Genomic DNA, 23,339 nt, shown 5'->3' on the forward strand with positions numbered 1-23,339 from the left:
ATGAAGTTCTGCCTCGTGGAGTTTTCATGGCAAGAGATAAATGTGCCAGGGTTTGCAACACAGCAAATGAAGTTGTTTCTAAAACATTTCAGCCAGATAACTGTTTTATAAAGCGGTTCATTTAAAATGTTTTGAGGCTGCAAATAAAAACGTTTAGGGGCAAAAACAATGAGGAACTCCTTGGAGGAAATATTTTCTTCTGTGCATCAAAACATTTTAAAATGTCTGTGTGGGAAGGTCTCCAGACTTGCCACAGCTCAAACGCGAACCTGGGACATCCCACAGACCAAGCATGGGCTCTATCTCTAAGCCTTCCCTTCAATTATGTAAAGAAATGCATATTTATTTTTGTTGTGATGTTTCCTAATCAATGGGATTTTAAAGAAATAAGAGAAAGAGATCAATCACTTTATAAGAGATCAATCATTCAATTTATAAGACAGTTACAGCTGATATTCATCCCATGACCATTTGCACAACATGCTTTTCACACAGTCCCATATGCTGGTGAAGGGAGTGCGGAAAGTAGATCAGGGGTAGCCACCAATCATCGATCTCTTTCATGAGATTGTGAGATTAAACATGGCAAGAGGGGATGCCCCATTTCTCCACCCAGGGGTGGTGTCAACAGTTCATGGAAGTCTCCTTGCAATGTAAAGTTTACAGCATGCATTGTCAATCATGGCCGGCCCAGCCCACCATTTTGTGGCACTTAGAGCAGAACTGCTGAGCAGGCAGATCAAACAAAGAACAATGGATTTACCAAGCAAGAAACCAACCAGCCTATGTTACTCCACTCATTCCTATCCAATGCACACAAACTCTGCCATGAACCTCAGATCTATTTCTTGATGATGTTACCCACATTAGTGGGCTTAGACACCTACCTGTCCTCCCTCTCCTACATATCCCATGGGGTATTGCCCTCCCCTATGAACCATGGTCAAGTACAATCTTCTCTGATGCACCACCAACTTAACCAATTAGCTTACATTCATGTACCTCCAGATGCATTAAGCAGGCCCTGATTTACCCAAAACAGGTCATCGAAGCAACCTAAAATGGCAAGATGGAGTCTCCCAAACGCAAGCTAATAATATGCATTAACCTGAATCACACTTTGCTTGATTTTATCACAAAACATTCTCATCAACTGTTTCAGGCCAGTTAACATGTCTAGCTTATAAGAGACGTACCCAAAGAACCTGCTGTGAGACGAACCAGGGAGAACCTCAAATGTTGATCAGACACTGCCATATTTATTGCACATAACAGTTGGCAACTTAGTGTGGGTGGAAGATGTGCTGTTTCTCTTCCAGAAGAACATCACCCTTCAAGGTGTTCACAAGAAAGCATACGATGCCACAATGCTGCAAAACACACACAGTGCAACACTTCCTTCCTCCATACATGGTGTACTGTTCTACCCAAGTTGAGCCTGATGATGTCCTCCTTTCCCAAATCATTAAGTTCAAACAAATTCTTACCTTTGCTAGACAGGTGTCTCCATGTCACTGTTGGTTCTGGTCTTCCAAAGGCCAAGCACAGGAGAGTTACGCTGCTGCCTTCATTGACAGTGATGTCTCTGGAGATGTTTATAATCTGGGGAGGGACTGCAACAAAAAAAGTAGGATGAAATTAATATCTATGTAAAACATTCCTAATGGTGTCACTTTGTGGGGATTCTGATCTTCATCCAACTCCCTTTGGGAAGCCTGGAATAAAATCATAAAATCATACTGTTGGAATAGATCACAAGAGTCAGTGAACGAGTCTTTGGCGTATTCTCTTATTTCATGTGCTTGTGGGGAAATCTACAGCTGAAATAAGTGCAGCTCTATATCCTGGAGTGCCAGATTTTTTATACTACCTTCAGTGACAAAAGAGGTGGAGCCTCAAGATAGGGCTCTTTCAGTGGTGGCCCCGAGATTGTGGAATGATCTCCCCCCTGAGGCACATCAAGAATCTTCTTCATATGCATTTAGAAAACTGGTAAAGGTGCATCTATTTTCCCTGGTTTCCCACTTTTTGTAACATCATGAATTTTTAAACAAGTTTTATGAATGTTTAATAGGCTGTATGAGTTTTAAACAGGTTTTATTGTCACATGTAATTGTTTTTAGATTGCATTGGATTTGATGATTTTTATGAGTCTTATGTTATGAGTTACCCAGTGGTGGCAAACCTTTGGCACAAGTGCCGGAGGTGGCACTCAGAGCCCACTCTGTGGGCACACGCAAACAGAGTTGCCCTCCCCACACACACGTCTAGGCTAACCTGGGCCGCTGGGCTCAATTATTAGCATTAAACCTAAGACCTAGTTTTGGGGAAGCAGTGTAGATAACCCTGTTAAGCGCTGTAAAACCTCACTGATTTTCATGCAAAGAACTAAAGTGCAATCCTTTACATGGGAGTAAGCTCGGTTGCTGGCAATGGGGCTTGCTTCTGAGAAAACCCTCTTAGGGTCGTATTCACCCGTTAGAAGAGTTGCATGGTTGCTTCAAAGCAAAGCCAAGCCACTGACTACCACCAAGCTTACTCCCGGAGCCAACCGCTTTTTCTAAACTAAAACCTCAGTATTCAGGTTACATTGCTGTGTTGGCACTTTGCGATAAATAAGTGGGTTTTGGGTTGCAATTTGGGCACTCGGTCTCGAAAAGGTTCGCCACCACTGTTGTAACCCATCCTACATTTGGGTGTAGGATGGGAAGAAATATATGTGTGTGTGTGTGTGTGTGTGTGTGTGTGTGTGTGTGTGTGTGTGTATAATTTATCTATATATATATAAAATTTGTTTTGCTTTGATAATTTTTATTAAGGAATGTCAGTGAAATATCCATTGTGATGATAGGCAATGCAGCATAGAGGGTGAAGCTCATATATGGCAAAGCCCCCTGGGGAGATGCCGAGTACTCTGCTCAGAGAAATACTGTACAAGTCTACAGGATGCAGTGATGGCAGGGAATGCTTTTAACTTACCATGACACCCCCCAAGGGCAAAGTCAGAGGAATGAGTGTCATTAATTCACTTATATAAGACAAGGGCAACACTCAAACAAGGGGACACAAAGGCCAGGGTGCACAAAATACACAAGAAGAGCATCAAATATGAACAAAACATGGGCTGATATTTACCCTCCTACCCCCCCTTCCCAATTCAACCTTAAAATGTATTTGACAAAGGCACTGCCCTCAGTATGCACTTTAACAAAGGACAGGATTAAAAACACATGTTCACAAACTTCCTATTCAACATGCTACTTAGGCATCTTATGCCTAGGAATTTCTAGCCAATATTCTTCTAGAGACAAACCCAAAGAATCCAGCTTGCTCCTATCTACACATTTGGATAACAGCAGCCTGGTGTAGTGGTTAAGAGCAGGTGCACTCTAATCTGGAGAACTGGGTTTAACTCCCCACTCTGCCACTTGAGCTGTGGAGGCTTGTCTGGTGAACTAGATTAGCTTGTGCACGTCAACACATGCCGGCTGGGTGACCTTGGGCTAGTCACAGTTCTTTGGAGCTCTCTCAGCCCCATCCGCCCCACCTCACAGGGTGTTTGCTGTGAGGGGGGAAGGGAAAGGAGATTGTAAGCCCCCTTGAGTCTCCTTACAGGAGAGAAAAGGGGGATATAAATCCAACCCCCCTCCTCCTCCATTCTTCTCCTTTCTCCTCTGCCCTGTTTCTTTGTCATGGAATGCTAGGAACCACATAACTGTCTGCAGGCTCTCATGGGTTTTCCAGGCTGTATGGCCCCGATCTGATTGTTTTTGCTCCTAACGTTTCACCCATGTCTACGGCTGGCATCTTCAGAGGTACATCATGGTAAGATGTACCTCTTTCTGTGGCACAGTGTGGAGATGCCAGTCATAGATGTGGATTAGGAGTAAAAAAGACCATGGACACACAGCCTGGAAAATCCACAACAGCCAGTTAATTCCCGCCATGAAAGCCTTCAACAATACGCATAACTGTCTCTTTAGACACTGCAGATCCATTAGTCCTGTTTTGAAGACCTCTTGCAAAGGTTGAATTCCAGTTCTTGTTTTTCTTTACCTTCGCTATCACCCACAACCTCCATCCACCTTGGCTTTCAACTGGGGGGGATTAAGAACATTTCAAAATATCTTGAAACCTTTTGGGGAAGGAGAAGGAAGAAACAAGATGTTGGCTTTCAAACTATTACTGTGCTCCTGGCAATATAACGTGCAGCAGATTTAAAGGACAGCTGATGCCTGGTGGAAAGCTTAAAAAACAGCCCATGGAGAGAAATGTTTCAGCCTTTTTGAATCTAAAATTTTCTATATTTCTGTTCACTGGTTCTTTATTACAAAGGACACTGGCGTGAAAACATGTTCTTCAAGGATTCATCTGTGTCTCTGCTGTTTATTCCCCACCTGAATCATAATCTCTTGTTTGTACCATCACAGTTGGTTGCTATGGAAGTTATTATGTCCTTGGTATCTCACTTTCACATTGTGACGGCCATAAAGAGGCGAGGAATCCGGTTCAAGGGGAAGGTGGGTCCCCCTCCAAGCTCAAACCAAGGTCTGTCAATGGACTTTGGGTGAAAAACCCACACGAGTCAATGGGTATATATTCAAATGCCTATTATCTAGGATTACAAATGCAGAGATGGAAGATAAACTCTACTGTCACCACAGGCAAGGGTGAACAGCAAGCCAATGCTGCTTGGGAACTCAGACAAAGAAACTCAACAGCAGCCACCTCCCACTGAGAAGGATTAGGGAGAGGTTGGGCTGGTGTCTCACTCTGTAAGGCACACAAGTCAAAGAATTGCAATTTTCGCATTATAGCGCTGAAGAAAGCAGGGTATGCTGTGTCACTCTTTTTTGTCTTTAGGAGAAGTATCCTTTTTTTCAAACAGGCAGCACTTCGAGGGTGGAACCCCTCTGCCTGAGAATTCTTGTTGGCAGTGATGGTGTGCTGTAAATTGCAATCAAATGGGATTCATTTTTGGTGACCCCAACTTATGGGGTTTTCAAGGCAAGAGACTAACAGAGGTCGTTTGAAATTACCTGCCTCTGAGTAGTAACCCTGGACCTCCTTGGTGGTCTCTTTTTCTAGTGCTAATCAGGACCGACCCTGCTTAGCTTCCAAGATCTGACAAGATCATGTTAGTCTGGTCCATCCAGGTCAGGGCAGAGAACTGTTGTTACCATACTCCGTTCTGGCAGGTTGCAAGAAAGAAATGTGTGTTTGGAAACTTATGCATCATGTAGGTGCTCACTGCACTTCCTAAAGAGCCAAGATGGGTTGTACCTGCTTTTGTGAAATAAATCAAAATGCTTCTGATCCTAAGGTCAACTTCAGTGGTTTCCAAAATGGCAACTATAGAATATTTCCTGGCACCCACCAAGTGGGTAGGTCTGGGTGATGTGCTAATGCTGTTTCGGCAGTATCTGTCACCATGGTGTTGGTGTTAGGCTCTTTCACTCATCTTTTATTTACCCCTCTTCTCCCCTGAACTTGAGCTTCCTTCATGTGGTTGCCTCCACCTCCTGAAGCTGTCATTTTGTGATTGCTTTGCCTCCTGCAACTTCCATTTTGTGCTTGTACCCACCCTGTACTAAAATTCCAAAGGTGCCCACAGGCTCAAAAATTGGGGATCCCTGGTCTACTCATAGAGTACATACTTAATACCTTTTCTCCAGACCAAGTACTCATTTTGCCCCATAGTTTGGGCAAGGCAGGCGACTGTTCTGGTAAAAAGTATGTACTCTCATTTTAACTATGAGAGTCGAACCCCCTGATCAATGCAGGATCAGTCTAGAGCATTCCAGACAGTGTCCAGCTACTGTTGCCAATGAGGGGAAACTCACCATCTCCCAAAGCAATTGATTCCACTGTTGCACCTCTCACTGTAATGTTCCCTCCCTCCCCCCCGCCAATATTCAGTTGGAATATTTCTGTCTACAATTTAAACACATTACTGTGAGTCCTGTCCTCTGCTGGCATCAGGAGCAGCTCCCTGCCTACCTCAAATACTCCAAGAGAACAATCATGTTCTCCCCCAACTTCCTCTTCCCCAGACTGAACATTCCCAAGTCCCTCAGCCTTTCCTTATGGGGCTTGGTCTCTACCCCCCTCCCCCAAATCATCCCTGTCACTCTTCTCTGCATCTGCTTCATTCTGTCCACATCATTTTTGAAGTGAGGTCTCCAGAACTGTTCACATAATCACCCTAAGGGCCACCATCACAAGCTGAGGATGTTGGATGTAGCATTTGGTTTGGTACAAATAAAGTGCCCAACCATCGTTTTCACCTTGATCGACTTTTAAAGAATAATAATAATTTGGATTTATACCATTGTTCTCAGCTGTAAGGAGTCTCAAAGCAGCTTACAAACTCATTCCTTTTCTCTCCCTGGAACAGGCACCTTGTGAGGTAGGTGGGTCTGAGAGAGTGCTGAGACAACCGTGACTGGTCCAAGGTCCCCCAGCAGGCTTCATGTAGGAATGGGGAAACAAATCCAGTTTACTAGACAACAGTCCACCAGTTTACTAGACAACAGTCAACAGACAACAGCTCATGTGGAGGAGTGGGGAATCGAACCCAGTTCTCCAGATTAGAGATCATTGCTCTTAACCACTACACCATGCTGGCTCTCCTTAAGTAAAGCAAAACAATTGTCTGGGAAAAGAAGTATTCCAGAATCTCTAGAAACTGCACAGATGCTGGCATCATCTTTGTGTGATAGAACATTGATACTATGCACACCTGCTTTTCTTTGGGCTGCAGTTCTGAGAGGCCTGCTCCTTAATGCCCTCACTTAGATAACACTTTATATCATGCCATGTCAGATCAGATCCCATTCTATTTATGATTGCTTTTCTCCCCTACGTTGTGTTTTGTGAAGAGAGATGATAGGGAACAAGAACAAATTATTATGAATTGCAAGGATATAAATACACGCCATGATTCCAGTAACATCACAAACCACTCAAGCTGTGCTCCGGTGGTTTATAATGATTGTTTCCAGAGCATCTCTCAGCATGCGTATTTATAGCCTTGTTCACAGCTTTCCCTGTCCTTAATGCTCACGTGGCTCACAAATTTTGCTCGGTGATGGCTGCAAAATTCTCCGCTTCTGGATTTCTCCCTGGACCTTGAGGTTCTGAATTTACCTGAACTTATTTGCCAAGTCACGCCAATGGCCGTTTCAGACCACTGCAAATGTCTAGATTGCAGTATTTCTCTCGCATCTGTTGTTTTGCCTTGTAGGTTGCTGATAGGCATGGACGCATGTATGCATTGGTTACATCACAGCAAAGAAAGAAGTCTTGCTGCCATCACACAGGCGCACCATTTTCCCTTTTGCACGGTGCTTTAATTAATGCATACCTGTGCTGATACACTGAAGAAAAAAACACGCACATTGAAAGCAGCAGCACGCTGTACATGTACCTATTCTGAAATTAATTTTGGAAATTCTCAAAGGGGCTTTATAACAGTAAAGCTGTCACCTAGCACTTCCCCCCCGCTTTTTTGATTTGCTTACAAAACAAAACATCCTAAATGCATAAAATACCATAAAAGGCGCTAAAACCCACCAGTCAAACACAGCAGAGCATAAAACACAAGGCTGCTTGAAATGGGTCTTGTTTCTCAGGCTAAAAAGAGACTGTAAAATGATGTTAAAATGTCTGGCTCCTTAGTTAAAAGCCAGGGCAAACAGACACATTTTGGGATGGTACTTGAAAGAGAGGTGCCAGATGAGCCTCAAGGGGAAAGCTATTTGGTAAATGAGGGGCCGCTATTGAAAAGGCCCTGACTTTGGTTGCCACTCATCTCACCTCCACGGGTAGGGCCACACATCAGCAGAACTTGAGAAGATGATTTTAGCTGGTTGACTGGACAAAATGGGAGGATGGAGTCCCGCAAATACCTTATCCCCAAGCCTTTTGAATGTTTACAGATAAGAACCAGCAGCACTTGAGTTATAAGCTATCCTTGCTGTGTCCGCACACATGATTTCCTCCACTCAGGCTACCAAACTGCAGCAGGGTTTTTCAGAGCACCCACGCTACATCAACATAATCCTCCTGTTCCCTTTCAGTGGCCCCCTTCCTTTAAGACAATGTTTCTGAGACCAGCTTTGATCAGGTGCATCTGGAAACATCAGAGGCAAAACCTGAACCCTGAAGTGTGGATGGGAAAGTTCAGTTTTCCAAACCTTTCCACCCACATTCACTCTCACTTTCCTTCTCCAATTCCAGAAATCCCCTGTCTTGCTGGTGACCTTTTTTGCTTTTAAAATGGTATTAAGTATTACTGCCCTGGCCTGGATTGCCCAGCCTAGCCCGATCTCATCATATCTCAAAAGCGAAGTAGTGTTGGCCCTAGTGGTTGGATGGGAGACCACCACGGAAGAGGATTTTGTACTGGCAAAGCCCTTCACGGCCGGAATCAACTGGCTTTGGTGACTTTTCTGGGCTGTGTGGCCATGGTCTGGCAGGTTTTGCTCCTAATGTTCCATTTGAAATCTGTGGCTGGCATCTTCAGAAGTATGTCACAGTAACAGAGACGCATCACATCTTGGCATGCTTCTGAAGATGTCAGCCATAGATGTGGGTGAAACACTAGGACCAAAAACTACCAGACCATGGCCACACAGCCCAGAAAACCCACAACAGCCAGAAGGTAGTTTTGTTGACAAACCTTTCCACAACCGCTAGGACTTCCAGCTTTAGGTTGGGAAATACCTGGATATTTGGGGGGTGGAGCAGGGTGGGGGAGGGAGGAAGGGTTTGAGGAGAGGAGAGAACTCAGTGGGGCACAATGCCACAGAGCCCACCCTCCAAAGCAACCAGGGGAATTGGTTCCTTCGAATCTGCAGTTTAAAGCTTGACCCAAGCCTTGCTGAAACCAGCATCAAACAGGAGCTGGTCAACTGGGTCAAATTTAAAGCTTGACCCGGGTGAGCTGAGACCAGCATCAAATGGGTCTGCACCACTTCCAAACAACACATGGACCTTGGGTGATCCCGTTAGCTCTGCTCCCAAGCTCCATGTGGAGGTGGAGGTGGGGTGAGCCCCGCTGGCTGGTGTTCAACTGTGATCCTGCCCCCAAACTCCACTTACAAGGGGGGGTGCAGCTATTAGGGGGCAGCACCCAGGGGGAACCCTGGGAGCTGTTTTACATAGCTATGCCCTTGACCAGATGCAAAAACTCCCAGGGAATTTCAGCAGGGATGGCTTTTCTCACAACACTATGACAAATTTCACTTGCCCAAAGTCCCTGTTTTGCAAAACTACCATAGAAAGAGACGCTCATTCCCAGTCACCCTCATCCACTCCCTAATTCATGGACAGTTATGATAACACAGACAAAGGAAAGAATGGAGTAGGAGAACATGGATACGGGCGATTGCTTAGCAACTACTTATGCATCTTCTCTTGTTTCTGCCCACCCACTCCTGCTTCTTCCTAGAGCAGAGCTCCCGCTGACTACAGCAGGCGATGAGAAGAGGCAAACTCAGTTGAGCATCTCAAGATGCACGCGTATCCTTGCTCAGGAGGAGTTGGGCCTACTGTGTTGGTTGCACTTCAGGTGTTTTTTACACTCACCTCTCGTCTGTCTTTAGAATACATTGCTACTCTCCGTCTCTCTCCTTCTTCTTTAGATAACAGACATGACCGCTGGAGATTTATTTTTTTTTAGCTGAAAACTAAAACTCCCAGGGTTAGCGATGCTAGGAAAAACTTCCTAAAAAAGAGAGATCAAAAATCAAATATACCTAGCTAGTTGTGCTTGTTTCCCCGTTCCCTGAACTGAAGAGAAGAAGAAGAAGAAGAGTTTGGATTTACATCCCACCTTTCTTTCCTGTAAGGAGACTCAAGGTGGCGTCTAAGCTCCTTTCCCCACAACAGATACCTTGTAAGGTAGGTGGGCTGAGAGAGTTCTGAAAGAACTGCGGCTAGCCCAAGGGCACCCAGCAGGAATGTAGGAGTGTGGAAACACATCTGGTCCACCAGATAAGCCTCTGTCACTCGGGTGAAGGAGTGGGGAATCAAACCCGGTTCTCCAGATTAGAAACCGAATCCACCTGCTCTTAACCACTATACCACTCCTGAAGAGCTGATATGTTCACAGTATTTTTAAAATATTTTGCATCTGCCAGCCTCCGAGTGAGGCCAGGAGATCTCCCAGAACGGCAGCTCATCTTCAGACTCCAGAGACTGGTTCCCCTAGAGAAATGGATGCATTGGAGAGTGGACTCCATGGCAGTGTTCCCCACTGAGGTCCCTATCTCCCCCAGGCTTCATGCACAAATCTCCAAGAGTTTCTCAACCCTGATGTGGCAACCCTGTCTTCCATCCCCTGTCAGTCGCCAGAGACAGAGGATAGAGAGGGTGTCTCCTTCCTCCAGCAACAGGCAACAACCTGCAGAGAGGCAAACAATTTGCTTGTTGTAGCTCCCCTCTACTTCATACAGTTTTTGATCAAAGTAGACCCTACACATGCTTTCTGCTCATGAATCTCAGGAAAAGGGAGGGAAAACCTCTGGTGTTGTCTTGCACTGGGGGAAAAGTCAGAGGAGGGAAACATCTTGTCTGTTGAAGCGCAACTGAAACAAATGAAGAACAGAATGATGAAAACAAAGAGATGAAATGATTATGATAAAGAACTTTTTTTTAAAAAAATTGGCCTTACACACATCTTTAAGAGCTAGGATCAAACACTAGATCAAACGTAACGTGTTCTGTTGTTTGATCACACCCGTGGTGAGATTTGCCCTGAATCTTTCCAACCGTTTTTATGCGTAAATAGTTTCTATACTCTGTCTCACAAAAAGTTGTTAGAAGGTTGTATGTTTCTCTGCCACAGAACTCAACACGCCTGACCTTCTTTGTTGTAGAACGCTCTGCCTGGGTCCTAGTGCTGACCTAGCCCTGGCTCCCCAAATCTGAAAGTCTGATCATAGTCATTTAATGAACTATAAATACTCTTGTATCAAAGCACCATGTTCAATAATGCACAAAATAATGATTTTGACAAAGGGAGAGGAAAAAATGAATGATAATCCTCATATTCATTTGGGACTGTATTCTAATGGGGAAGCATATCATTTTCTAAACCGCTGCACCTCAACTGACCATACGAACATATTTATTTATGCTGGAAGCCAATATAATTTTGTTAATTTGTGGTTTTAATGGGGTTTTAATGTAATTGTTGTTTTATTGTGTTGTTCACCGCCCAGAGCCCTTCGGGGGAGGGGCGGTATATAAAATTAATTATAAATAAATAAATAAATAAATAAATAAATCTGAGACAGAGAATATGTTAAGCAGAGAGGTGTCTGCCAGATGTACCTGCTACAGCACCACAATGCCCTGCTTGGCCCCCAGAAGTCTCCAGCAAACAGTGAAGGGCCGGGCTCCAGTAGGCCCTGCCCACAACTGGTTGCTCTCTTCTTCTTTTTTGCAAAATATAAAACAGCCTAAAAATTGCTGATAAAAACATGATAACTGAGTCTCATTACAGCCAAAGACAAGTCTCATATTTTAGCATTTTTATTAAAGCTTTTTAAATTACTGAGTGTCTGGTATATTCAATACCAGCCTAAGTGATTTATATTAGTCTATCCCCAGATCCTCCATCTAATAAATAACTTGGCAATCTCCTAACCCATAAATATCCCCAATACAGGCAAAAAGCAATTAAAACAAGTAAAAAAAAATGCCGCTTGCCAACAATCCAGACTGCCGTGTCATTGGTTACTCCGCTTGGATTATTTTGCACCACTTATTCCGGGCTGCGGGAGGGGTGGGGGGAACAGCTCCAGCCCTCCCTCCTCTCCGGAATTTATGTTTTCGCTCCCATTTAAAAACAAGCCACACACAAAACAATTTTTAAACGTTAAACATGTCACAATGATGCAGAAAAGTTACCGAGGAAAACATTATTTCCAGCAACAAGTGTTCCCCAGCCACCAGAGACAGCTTAGGCAGCTAAAATATTGTTAAAAAGCACTTCAGGAAACAGTTGAGCCAAAAAAACATGTTTAAAATGCTGCAGCATTAAGCACTGAGACAGCAGACTAAAATGTTATTAAAGGCTCCCAGGTTGCCGGTCCAGAATATATTTCAGGTTAATAAGGTTCACATTCAAGCTGAGTAAAGGACACTTTTGCGTTTTATGAGGGCAAGTGTTTTGTGTGTGTGTGTGTGTGTGTGTGTGTGTGTGTGTGTGTGTGTGTGTGTGTGTGTGTGTGTGTGTGTGTGTTTGGGGGGGGGGGTGTTAGGGAAGACCTGGGGGGGGGGGGGTCGTAGACCAGAGGCATAAAATGAGAGAAGCCTCTGAAAATGATTTTGCAGTTAACTACAAACTTGATCTGCTTTACCCTTATAGAGAGGGTGGGTTTGCAACACAGATGTTCATGGACAACTTAATGCAGGCACTTGGGAGCACAGCACAGTGCCGTAAAAACAAAGAGAGACTGTACTATTTCTGAAGACATGTAGGGGGCAGAGGTTCCATAAACTTGAACCACAACCCCCTTGCCCTAAAAATACCTTGTTGGTATTGGGGGGTCATCTAAAAAAAGGCGGCAATAAAGGAAGCTGATAACTCAGATCCTGAAAAATGACAAATTTTATCAGCATTTTTCAGAGACCTAAAATCTGAGCCCCCCCCCCCATAGGCTGTCACCCTCCCCCCACCACAACCAAACAATGTTTTTTTTTTATGGACAGTGCATGGACCTGGGGGGAAGGAGGAGGAGTGAGGGCACCCCCATGTGACTGAATGGCCGCAGCCTGGGACATTTGACCCCATATGTCCCGCTGGGCAGTACGCCCCTGGCATTTTTCGAGCTAATTCAGCATGCTGCCTTAAAAAAAGAAAATCTATCTTCCCTCTCCCTTATTTATTTGCAGCTTGGCTTGGCCTCTGAAGAAGTGGAGACAACAGTTCACCGCTGGGCTAAGCCTGACCAGATCCATTTTCAAACTGTGGGTTCCACCTCTAAAGAAGAACTGTGATTGGCCCAAAGTCACCCCAGCTGGCATGTGTTGGAGTGCACAGACCAATCTAGTTCCCCAGATAAGCCTCCACAGATCAAGTGGCAAAGCAGGGAATCAAACCCGGTTCTCCAGATTAGAGTGTACCTGCTCTTAACCACTACGCCACTGCTGCTCTCCTCTGTCTGCAGAGCCACTGCCAGTCTGAATAGACAATATTGACCATGAAGGACCATTGGCATGATTCAGTATAAAGCAGTTTCACAGGGTCATGAGTTCAAAGATGTCAGGAACAGATCGATGAACAATTTCCTTTATACATTATAAACAATAGGGGTTGTCTGAAGATGGGAAGACCACAGAAGGTAACATCCCTTGACCTGGGTTGCAATGTAGCTCCCCTCCCCTCCTTCCATGACTACTACTTACCAATAACAGATCCACCAACCAACGTCCCACATAGTTTGGGCTTTCTAATAGCTTCTGTATGACTCCATCTCTTTCTCCCCATCCCCCAGCATCTTTCACTTCGCACTTCAAATTTTATAGAACATAATTTTAGGATGTTGCCAGTTCTGAAATGATCCCAGCAGAAAAGCTATCCTACATCTTCCTCTCTGCAGGGGATTCACATGCATGCAGATGTTCAAGCAAAGAAGACATTTCCCCCCAAGAAGAAGTGATTTACGGTTTAAAACCCAAGGGGAGGGAGAAAGCCATAGATTACTGCTCCTCAAATGCCAAACGTGAACCAATTTCCCCTTCCCTCTGTTCCAACTTAAACAGCTGTTTCACACCCATCCAGCTCAGTTTATGGATTTTATTTTCTCGCTCTCTCTTTTTAATTATTGAGATAGTCCCTCCTGGTGTCCAAATCCGCTCAACAATCTAGACAACGATCCATAATTCCTTCTGCTTTTTTTAAACCTTAGAAGGAAATTAATCTGTCCTGGCCCAGTACCAGCTGGTGGGTGAGAAATTTACAATGCAATCCTGTGCAGAGTTATTCCAGTCTCAACCCACGGAACTCAATAAGTTTAGACTGGAATCAGTCTGCTTCGGATTGCACAGTTAGTTCATTGCCAAAAAGAAGTACGGTAATCCAGAGGACTTTTCAAAACATGCTCTAGGGTATTTGAGAGCATCCTGCTAGTTCTTTGACCAGCAGCTCCAGTCAAGTTCTGATGTAGCAGACAGAGCAGCCTTTTCCTAGTAAAAGATTTGCTGGTTTGGAAGGGCCCAATGCATTTACTGAAAGAGGCAGAAAATGTATTTTACTGTAGTTTTTTCACAGGAGCTTGGGGTGGCATATATCCCTGCTCCTCTCAGTTTTATACTTGCAGCAACCTTGAATAGATTAAGTGGAAAATACATGATTGGCTCAAAATCACCCATAGAAGGTCATGAGATTTTGTGAACCAGGATTAGAATGTGGGTCTCCCTGGGTGTAGTCTGGTACTCTAACCACAATGCTTGTGAAATTAAATCCAGACTTGGAGTACCACAATAGTTTCCAAAGCATTTTCTGGGCGATCTTCTGGCTTTTCATCCCGAACATCGCCAATGGGTGTAGATAAATATAAATGTGCTTTTTATCAGGAGGAAATTTAGTATGGTATCACCACGAACCTATCGATCTGTATGGTATCACCATGCACCTATCATTGCTGAAGCACCCAATTTGTCTTCACTGACAAAACGGATATTTAAAAAGCTGACAAATACACTAGTTTTAATGGAGGGAACTGAAAAAAAGAAGCAGAAAACGGTGCAAAACGGATGGTTCGCTGGTTTGACACATAAGAAAGGCAATGAGGATGTACAACAGGAATAAAAGGAAGAGTTGGTTTTTGTATTCTGCTTATCTCTACCTTTAAGGAGTTTCAAAGGAACTTTCAATCACCTTTCTCTCCCCACAGTAGACACCTTGTGAGGTAGATGGGGCTGAGAGAGTTCTGAGAGAACTGTCATGGCCCGAGGTCACTCTACAGGCTCCAAACAGAGAAGTGGAAGGACAAACCCATTTCACCAGATTAGAGTCTGATGCTCCTAACCACTAGATCCACAGCAAAGGCAGATAAGCTGTCTTCTAAGAGAACTTGTCAACTGAAAAGCTCCCTCTTGAAAAGTAGAGTTGCAAGGGAAACATTAGCAATGTTCTTTCTCCATTCATGTAAGACAACTGGCATACTCAATAGCCCTAGCTTACTAGCATGAATCAACGGTACTCACTGAATCGCTTCAGAAAGATCTGCAGTGCACAAGGGTTTCTTGATAAACAAGCTGATGCAGAAAGGATTCCCCAAAGGAACACAGCTTGAAAGCTGCTGTGTCATAGTATCTTCATGCCCTCTGAAAACCAAAGTACTTTTGATTGGTATAAAGTTATTTTGAGTCATGATATACAACCAGCAGAATCAACTTACAGAGTCGTCCTTCGGCGACATCATTTCAAGTTACAGGGGAAGAGCTGCATTGGGGAATCCTTCTCTGCCAACCTACTAAACAAACCTTCTCCCTACCACACAGAAAACCAACCTGCCAGGTACAGCCTAGTCAGGGTCATTTCATAAATACAGGGAGGTTTTAGCCACTTCTTCCCCCTCTGCAGCCATATTTGGTACATTCAGGGAAAGCTTTGTGTGCATGCTAAGTGTGATCAAGTCGCTTCCAACTTATGGCAACCCTACGAATTAATGACCTCCAAAATTTCCCATTGTTAGCAGCCTCATTCAGGTCTTTTAAATCAAGGTCCGTGGCTTCCTTTATACCAGAGGTCTTCAAACTATGGCCCTCCAGATGTTCAGGAACTACAATTCCCGTCAACCTCTACCAGCATGGCCAAGTAGCAGGGCTGATGGGAATTGTAGTTCCTGAACATCTGGAGGGCCATAGTTTGAAGACCCCTGCTTTATACAGTCAATCCATCCCAGGTTGATTCTTCATCCTCTGCTGCATTCAACATTTTCTAGCATTAATGTCTTTTCTAGTGTCTCTTTTCTTCTCAGAATATGATCAAAGTATGACAGTCTCAACTAAGCCATTTTAGCCTCTAGGACCGTGGTGGCGAACCTATGGCACTCCAGATGTTCATGGACTACAATTCCCATCAGCCCACCAGCATGGCCAATTGGCCATGCTGGCAGGGGCTGATGGGAATTGTAGTCCATGATCATCTGGAGTGCCATAAGTTCGCCACCACTGCTCTAGGAAGAGTTCAGGTTTGACTTGATCTAGAACCCACTTTAAAGCTTTGCCCATTTTCATGATCTAAAACTGATCCTCAAATCTTCAGCATCAGTGGGGTGGTCTACTGTGTTTCTCACTCTTTTCCCTGCCCAGGGAGGCCCTATGGAGAATTTAATTCTGAAGACTGGTGCAGATTTTTTCCCTTTATCCAATATATTATTTGAGAAGGTTGGCAGGATTTCTCATTTTTGTCACCACTGTTGTTTCCTTTTCCTCTTTTAAATCTTTCGCTCTCTGCCATAGTTTCATGGCTTTTAATTATGCCTTAAAATTGATTTTATTATACGTAATATTAAAATTCCACGTGAGCTGCCTTGAGGTCCTATTTAGGGCAGAAGGGGTCCATGGAAAACGTAAATAAATGAATACAGGAAATAGCATACAGCCAGCTAGATATGACAATGGAGGAAATATAACCTACAGTGAAAATGTGCAGCTGGCAATAAATTCCCATAGCTTTATTTTTTAGAAAATCTAGCAGCTGGGGGCGGAGAGGGGGAAGCTTGTGCCAATCATGAAAACAGGAAAAAAGCAGATTATTCACAAAGAATGTTTTATATAAGCTCAATGCAAGGGTTTACATTCAGTGGACTATCTAAGAATGCAGAAAACAATGATTTTGTAAATTAACCAAAGAGGAGGCAATAGCTTGTTGGGGACTGAACATGCTCCAGCTAAGATAGAATGTGGAGGGCAGTAAAGGCAGGGGAAAGAGGGCATCAGTCAGAAGAATTGAGGGTGAAGGACAAGATTTGGGGTGGGGAAGGGTCTCAGTACAATGTCATTGAGTCTATCCACAAAGGAGTCCATTTGATCCATGGGTAACTGATCTCTGTAGCCTGGAGATCAATTGTTATAGAGCAGGTTAGCAAACCTAGGAGGAGATTAAAGTTCTGAGTCTTGTTAATGAAACCAGATTCCAGGCCTCAAGAGATATCTGGCATCTCTCCCCCTTTTTTTTTTTTTTTTGATTATATACCTAAAACTTAGGACAGGAATACAGAAGGGTAAGAAACTTAAAATCATACTCACAAACTGTCACCATAGCAACAGTATGAAATAAACCCAACACCTCAAGGCTATTTTCACTACTTGAATATTTTATATTCAGTCATGAAATATCCGGGTTCCGAACAACATGTTGTGACATATGCAAATTTTGCCAGGTAATTTTTACTGTTAAGACAGCCCTGCATATTTTTCACGAAGGACAGAAGACGACCAATGATTCATATAAGAGAGACACACACAAGGAGAGACAGGAGGAGCCGGGTCGGCTGGGCCTAGACAACAGAAGATGAAGGGCAGACATCATATTGACTTTCAAATGCTTAAGAAGATGTCAAAGATGACTGGGTGGAATTGTTCTGCGGTGTGTCTCGAGGAAAAGGTAAACTGGTGCATCCTAATTGGGGAAGAGGAAAAAGTTGCTTTGGGAACTTGGGAGGGAGAATCTTGTCACCCATAAAAGGTTAGAAAAGCCCAACATGTGGTCTGAGCTTAATTGGAACCAGGACTGACCCAGTGCTTAGTCCCAGAACATGATCCAAATGCCTAATCCATCCTTACAATAAGTGGGGGGGGGGGAGTAATACTTCAGAGGATATGCATAAAATGCTTCCCTACTCACCAAACAGCTGCAATTCAGCCCTGTGAGGAAAAGGCCTTCCAGGTGGAACGTGTAATAACTGAAAAGTTCTCACACCTCTTGTCTTAAAAATTAAGTATTATTAGGTTAAGTACTATATTAAGTACTCAATTTAAAGTAAATTAAGTACTATTAGAGTTGACAAATCCTACTTTACTAATTGGGTTTTCATTGATGACAAAGGGATTTGATAATCCTGTTTGGCTGGCCGAGGTTGAGTTTACACAGACAATATACATGGCTGATTTGTGGTGGGAAGCTCAGTCAAGGCCCAATGGAGTTATTAAGAACCTGTAGAGGATGAGATGAATGAAGGTCTTCCATTGAAGTACTCACTAGGGCCAACCCTGCTTAGCTTCTGAGATCTGATGAGACTGGGACAATTTAGGCCATCCAACTTCAGGGTGCCTGTTTGATTCCATCAATTTAACAACAAACTCCCCGCTTTTGTGTTTATTTTATAGGTTTCATACAACACCCTTCCTCTTACATGTGTGTGTGTGTTGTTCAGATTTACAGTATTGTTTAGTGTAGGCTTTATCCTTATAGGCAAAATGCACATGACAAATAATGTAAGAAGCTGTCCTAAAAACAAATTGAACAGTGAATACTGTCACCTAGTGACAGAACATAATATTATCCCTTGGTGGGGAGGGAATCCTATCACAAAAAAGGTCAGTTTCTGATGCAGGTTCACCTTGCCTCTGACAATGAGGACACATAGAACAGATAATCTGAAGACTTTGACTGGTGGGCTGGTTCATTGTGATTAAAGGCCCAAGTGGAATACTGATGAAAGAAATAAACCTGTTTGCACCTTTGCTTACATACGTTTACTTGACCTAAGGACACATTTCTCCTCTTTCAGAACCAGCTGGGAATGCAGAAGGTGTCAGGGTCAAACAGTTTAAAAGGGCCAGCAAGTAGGTGACATGAAAGACCTGACACCTGGAGAGCTGCTGCCAGTCAGAGTAGACAATACTGACCTTGATGAATCACCGATGCTCGGATTCAGAACAGGAAGCTTCATATGGGTTTGTGAATACCCTAACTTACTAGCACAATGGGCTGTCTGTCACAGCAGTAATCTTTAACCAATCTGGTTGTGTGAGAAAGGAGGCAGGGGGATAATCAACACATGGAATTCCTGAGCTCTCTAGGGCATTTCTGCCCTCTTATGAATGCATCTCCTCTGTATGTTGAGAACACAGACCTACAAATCGACAGCAAATAAGTGATGTTTGAAAAAAAAAAACACCCCTAAAGAAGTCAATAGGGAAATAGGGAAAAAGAGTTTTCAGGGTCACAAGACACATTTGTGGGAAGCTTTTATAGCAGCATTTAAGAACAAATGAGCTGTTACCATGGCAATAGTTAAAAAAGCTAATCTATTATTTGTAACCTTTAGATTCCAAAAGCACCCAGCTGGGTGGGCAATTGACTTTCTTTTTTGTCTCCCAATGCACATCTGAGAAATAATAACAACAAATTAATACAAAGAAGAGAGGGAAGAGAAATGGAAAATTGCACATGTCTGCTATTTTGTAACAGAGATTTATACAGAGGTAACTAGGGATGAAGACAGATGGATTAAAGGGCTCCCCCCCCCTTTTTATTCTCCTCCCCAGAAATCAATCAAACCTGAATGCTGAAAAGTTCGATTGAACATTTAGATGGATACATGATGCAATTCCCCCAAGACCAGCATGCTCATAGGGGTTTCTAGTTTGGCATGTGGTGGCTAGGAACGTGTAGTGTAATCTGGAGAACAGGGTTTGAGTCCCCACTCCTCCACATGAGCAGCAAACTCTAATCTGGTGAACTGAGTTTGTTTCCCCACTCCTCCACATGAAGCCAGCTGGGTAACCTGGGCCAGTCACAGTTCTCTCAGAACTCTCTCAGCCCCAACTACCTCAAAAGGTATTTGTTGTAGGAAGGGAAGGCGATTGTAAGCCACTTTGAGTCTCCATAAAGGTAGAGAAAAGTGGGGTATAAAAATGAACTTTTTTCCCCTACCTTGCTACTGGTTGTGGTGGGTTTTCTGGGCTGTGTGGTCTGGTGGACCTCGTTCCTAATGCTTCGCCTGCATCTGTGGCTGGCATCTTCAGAGGTGTATCACAGAGGGAAGTCTGTTACCACTTTGCAACACACACACAGTGTGTAATAGACTTCCCTCTGTGATACACCTCTGAAGATGCCAGCCACAGATGCAGGCGAAATGTTAGGAACAAGATCCACTAAACCACGCCACACAGCCCGGAAAACCCACCACAACCAGTTGAATATGGCTGTGAAAGCCTTCGACAATACATTGCAACTCATAGTTTGTCTAAGGGAATGCAACCCAGTTGTATCATCCTTGCTGAGAAACATGAACTGGAATTTATATACAGAGACTTGGGAACCATTAATAATCTTCCTGAAAATGAAGTACCACTCTATATCAAGTTTTTGAGCTGTAGGCAGTATGTGAAATAACCAGTTAGAAATTATATTTTGTATAGTTTGAATATGTATGTTAAATAATACTTCATTGAAAGTTGGGGGGTTTTTTGCATTTCTTTTTCTTTGTATTTAGTGAGATATTTTTGGAATATTTTTATTTATGAAGGGAATTAGAAATTGATTTTACTTGCTCTCTGGTAATAATTTCTCAGTGCCTTTCGAATATTTATTGAGCGAGCTGTTTTTGGACAATGGTTGGGAGATCACATGTTATTTAAAAACAAAAATGTATAATTGTGGATACTAAACTGTTGACATGTATATATATTAAAAATGAGGATTTTCTTTTACTTTATATTCAATAAAGATGTTCAAGATTTTTTTAAAATCCTGTAGCAGTGATGTAACAGACTTCCTAATATAGACAAGGGAGCTTGAATATCCTTGCTACAGCCATTACAGAAATTCTGGGCACTTTCACACATGCTGAATAACGCACTTTCAATGAACTTTGCAGCTGGCTCTTACTGTGAAGTGGCAAAATCCACTTGCAAACAATCATTAAAGTGCATTGAAAGTGGATGGAAAGTGCATTTTTCAGCACGTGTGAAAGTGCCCAATTACTAAAAGGAACATCAAAGTGAATTGGGAGGGCGGTTTCCTCTGCAGATGACACACTTCTAGAATTTCAAGGGAAGTCACATGAGCTTGGATGAGAGGAACAGAATTGGTTGCAACTGGAGCTCCCAACTTTTTTGAGCTTGTTGGCACCTTCATAATTCTAACATAGGGTGGTGGATGCAACCACAAAATGGTCTCTGTGAAAGGCAGTCATAAACATGCACAGGAAGCTCAAGAAGGAATACTTTTTTAAAAAGAGGAGTGTAAGAGAAAAGAAAACTCATGCTGTACAGTCAGCTCAGCTGGCACCAAACATTGTTATTTAAATGTTGACAGTCAATCAGATCGCTGATGGCCAATCAAAGCTCACTTGGCATCACCCACTTCCTTAAAAAGACTTGAAAGGCACTTGAAAGAATCAGTGAGCACCATGATACCCATGGGTACCACAATAGGAGATTGTGTCCTTGGCAGTCAGGGTTTGGGGCAATTTTAAACATGGGGAAAATGGAAAACAATAACATTCAGCTCTCACCAGTGTGAAAGCTGAGGTGGTGTAGTGGTTAAGTGCAGTGGACTCTAATCTATAGAACCAGATTTGATTCCCCACTCCTCCACATGAGAGGAGGACTCTTATCTGGTGAACGCGATTTGTTCCCCTGCTCCCACCCATGAAGCCTGCTGGGTGACCTTGGGCTACTAGTCACAGTTATCTCAGAACTCTCTCAGCCCCACCTGCCTCACAAGGTGTTCATTGTGGGGAGAGGAAGGGAATTGAGTTTGTAAGCTGCCTTGAGACTCCTCACAGAAGAGAAAGGAGGATTACAAATCCAAACTCTTTTTCTTCTTCTCAAATGAATAAAGCTCAGAGGATGGCTGCGGGAATAAAATGGGGAAGAGAGAATCATATACTTTGCTCTTTGGAGGAAGGAGAGAAGTAAAAGAAAAAAATGTTCAAGATAAGTGAATTTGTTTAGATCTCTTTTTTAAAAAAAAAACATCATACACACCGTATTTTATACTAATGGAGTCCATATTTTTTCTGCTGTGATCCTTGATGGTCCAGCAGTATGAGATGCAAATTAAAACACAATTTGCAATTCTGGAGGCTGTCCTGACTAAGCTTACTGTTAGTGCTTGGTCGAGATTAATTCATATGGACGAAGAATGAAGATCTAAAGGTGACATATGCAGGCAGAAACATGATGTGATTGAGCAGGAGCAAATGCACTAGAAAATGCCAAAGCCTGCAATGTTTATGGATAACCATTATATGGTGGCAAAGCAAGGAAGTTCTCTGAAATGTGAGGAAAAGCCAATTGAGACATCCATAGTAGCTCTTGGGGGAAGTTTGCTGGGTTGAAGTCTGTCATGCACAATAAGCAAAGTTGGAGCTGATGAACTATAGAGGTGGAGAATTTCAAAGTAACTTGTTTTCACAGCACTATGATAATGTTCCCCATGCTACATAGCTGGGATTCATTAGTAGAAGCCAAATAGCAAAAGTGTCTTCTGCAAGCCGCTCTCATAATAGGATGGATGAGATCAGGAAATAGAGCTGAATAAAGAGGAGTCTGGATTTATACTCCACTTTCATGACTGCGTGTGTGATTAGAATCTATGTCTCCCAGATCCTAGCCCAGGGGTAGGGAACCTGCGGCTCTCCAGATGTTCAGGAACTACAATTCCCATCAGCCCCTACCAGCATGGCCAATTGGCCATGCTGACAGAGGCTGATGGGAATTGTAGTTCCTGAACATCTGGAGAGCCGCAGGGTTCGCCAGACACTCAACCTTTATAAGGGGTAGGGAACCTGCGGGCTTTCCAGATGTTCAGGGATTTTATCAGTTTCCCTACCAGCATGGCCAATTGGCCATGCTGACAGAGGCTGATGGGAATTGTAGTTCCTGAACATCTGGAGAGCCGCAGGTTCCCTACCCCTGCTCTATACCATGCTAGGCGTCTAATTCATGAACGTATCTCTCAGTTCCTAGGCATGATACCTAACTGGAGCTTCCATGTGTATTTTAGGAGCTGTCAAGTCACTTCCAACTTATGGTGATTCTATTAATTGTGTATGTGTTCAGTGCTGAAAAGACGCTTCCAACCCATGGCGACCCTGTGAATCAATCTCCTCCAAAACCATCTATCTTTCATTGCCATATATCATCCTCGCTCAGGTCTTGCAAACTGAGGACAGTGACTTTCTTTATAGAGTCAGTTCATCCCATATTGATTCTTCTTCTTTTTCTGCTGCCTTCAGCCTTTCCTGCCGTTATTGTCTTTCCCGGCGACTCTTGTCTTCTCATCATGTGACCAAAATACAACAGCCTCAATTTAGTCAGTAAAACTTATAGGGAGAGTTCAGGCTTGATTTGATCTAGAA

The 23,339-nt window shown here is 43.4% G+C and overlaps 1 protein-coding gene across 3 annotated transcripts in view; it reads right to left on the reverse strand.

The window, feature by feature from the left end:
* The window catches only part of OPCML (opioid binding protein/cell adhesion molecule like), a 430,273-nt gene that overhangs the window by 115,443 nt on the left and 291,491 nt on the right, over positions 1–23,339 (reverse strand). For all 3 annotated transcript variants that reach the window (XM_048513179.1, XM_048513180.1, XM_048513176.1), the window contains exon 3: positions 1,488–1,613. In XM_048513179.1, coding sequence (XP_048369136.1) covers positions 1,488–1,613 — 126 coding nt within the window. The remainder of the gene's footprint in view (positions 1–1,487; positions 1,614–23,339) is intronic.

This window comes from Sphaerodactylus townsendi, linkage group LG12, assembly GCF_021028975.2.
Source record: "Sphaerodactylus townsendi isolate TG3544 linkage group LG12, MPM_Stown_v2.3, whole genome shotgun sequence".
In the NCBI taxonomy this organism is placed as follows: domain Eukaryota; kingdom Metazoa; phylum Chordata; class Lepidosauria; order Squamata; family Sphaerodactylidae; genus Sphaerodactylus; species Sphaerodactylus townsendi.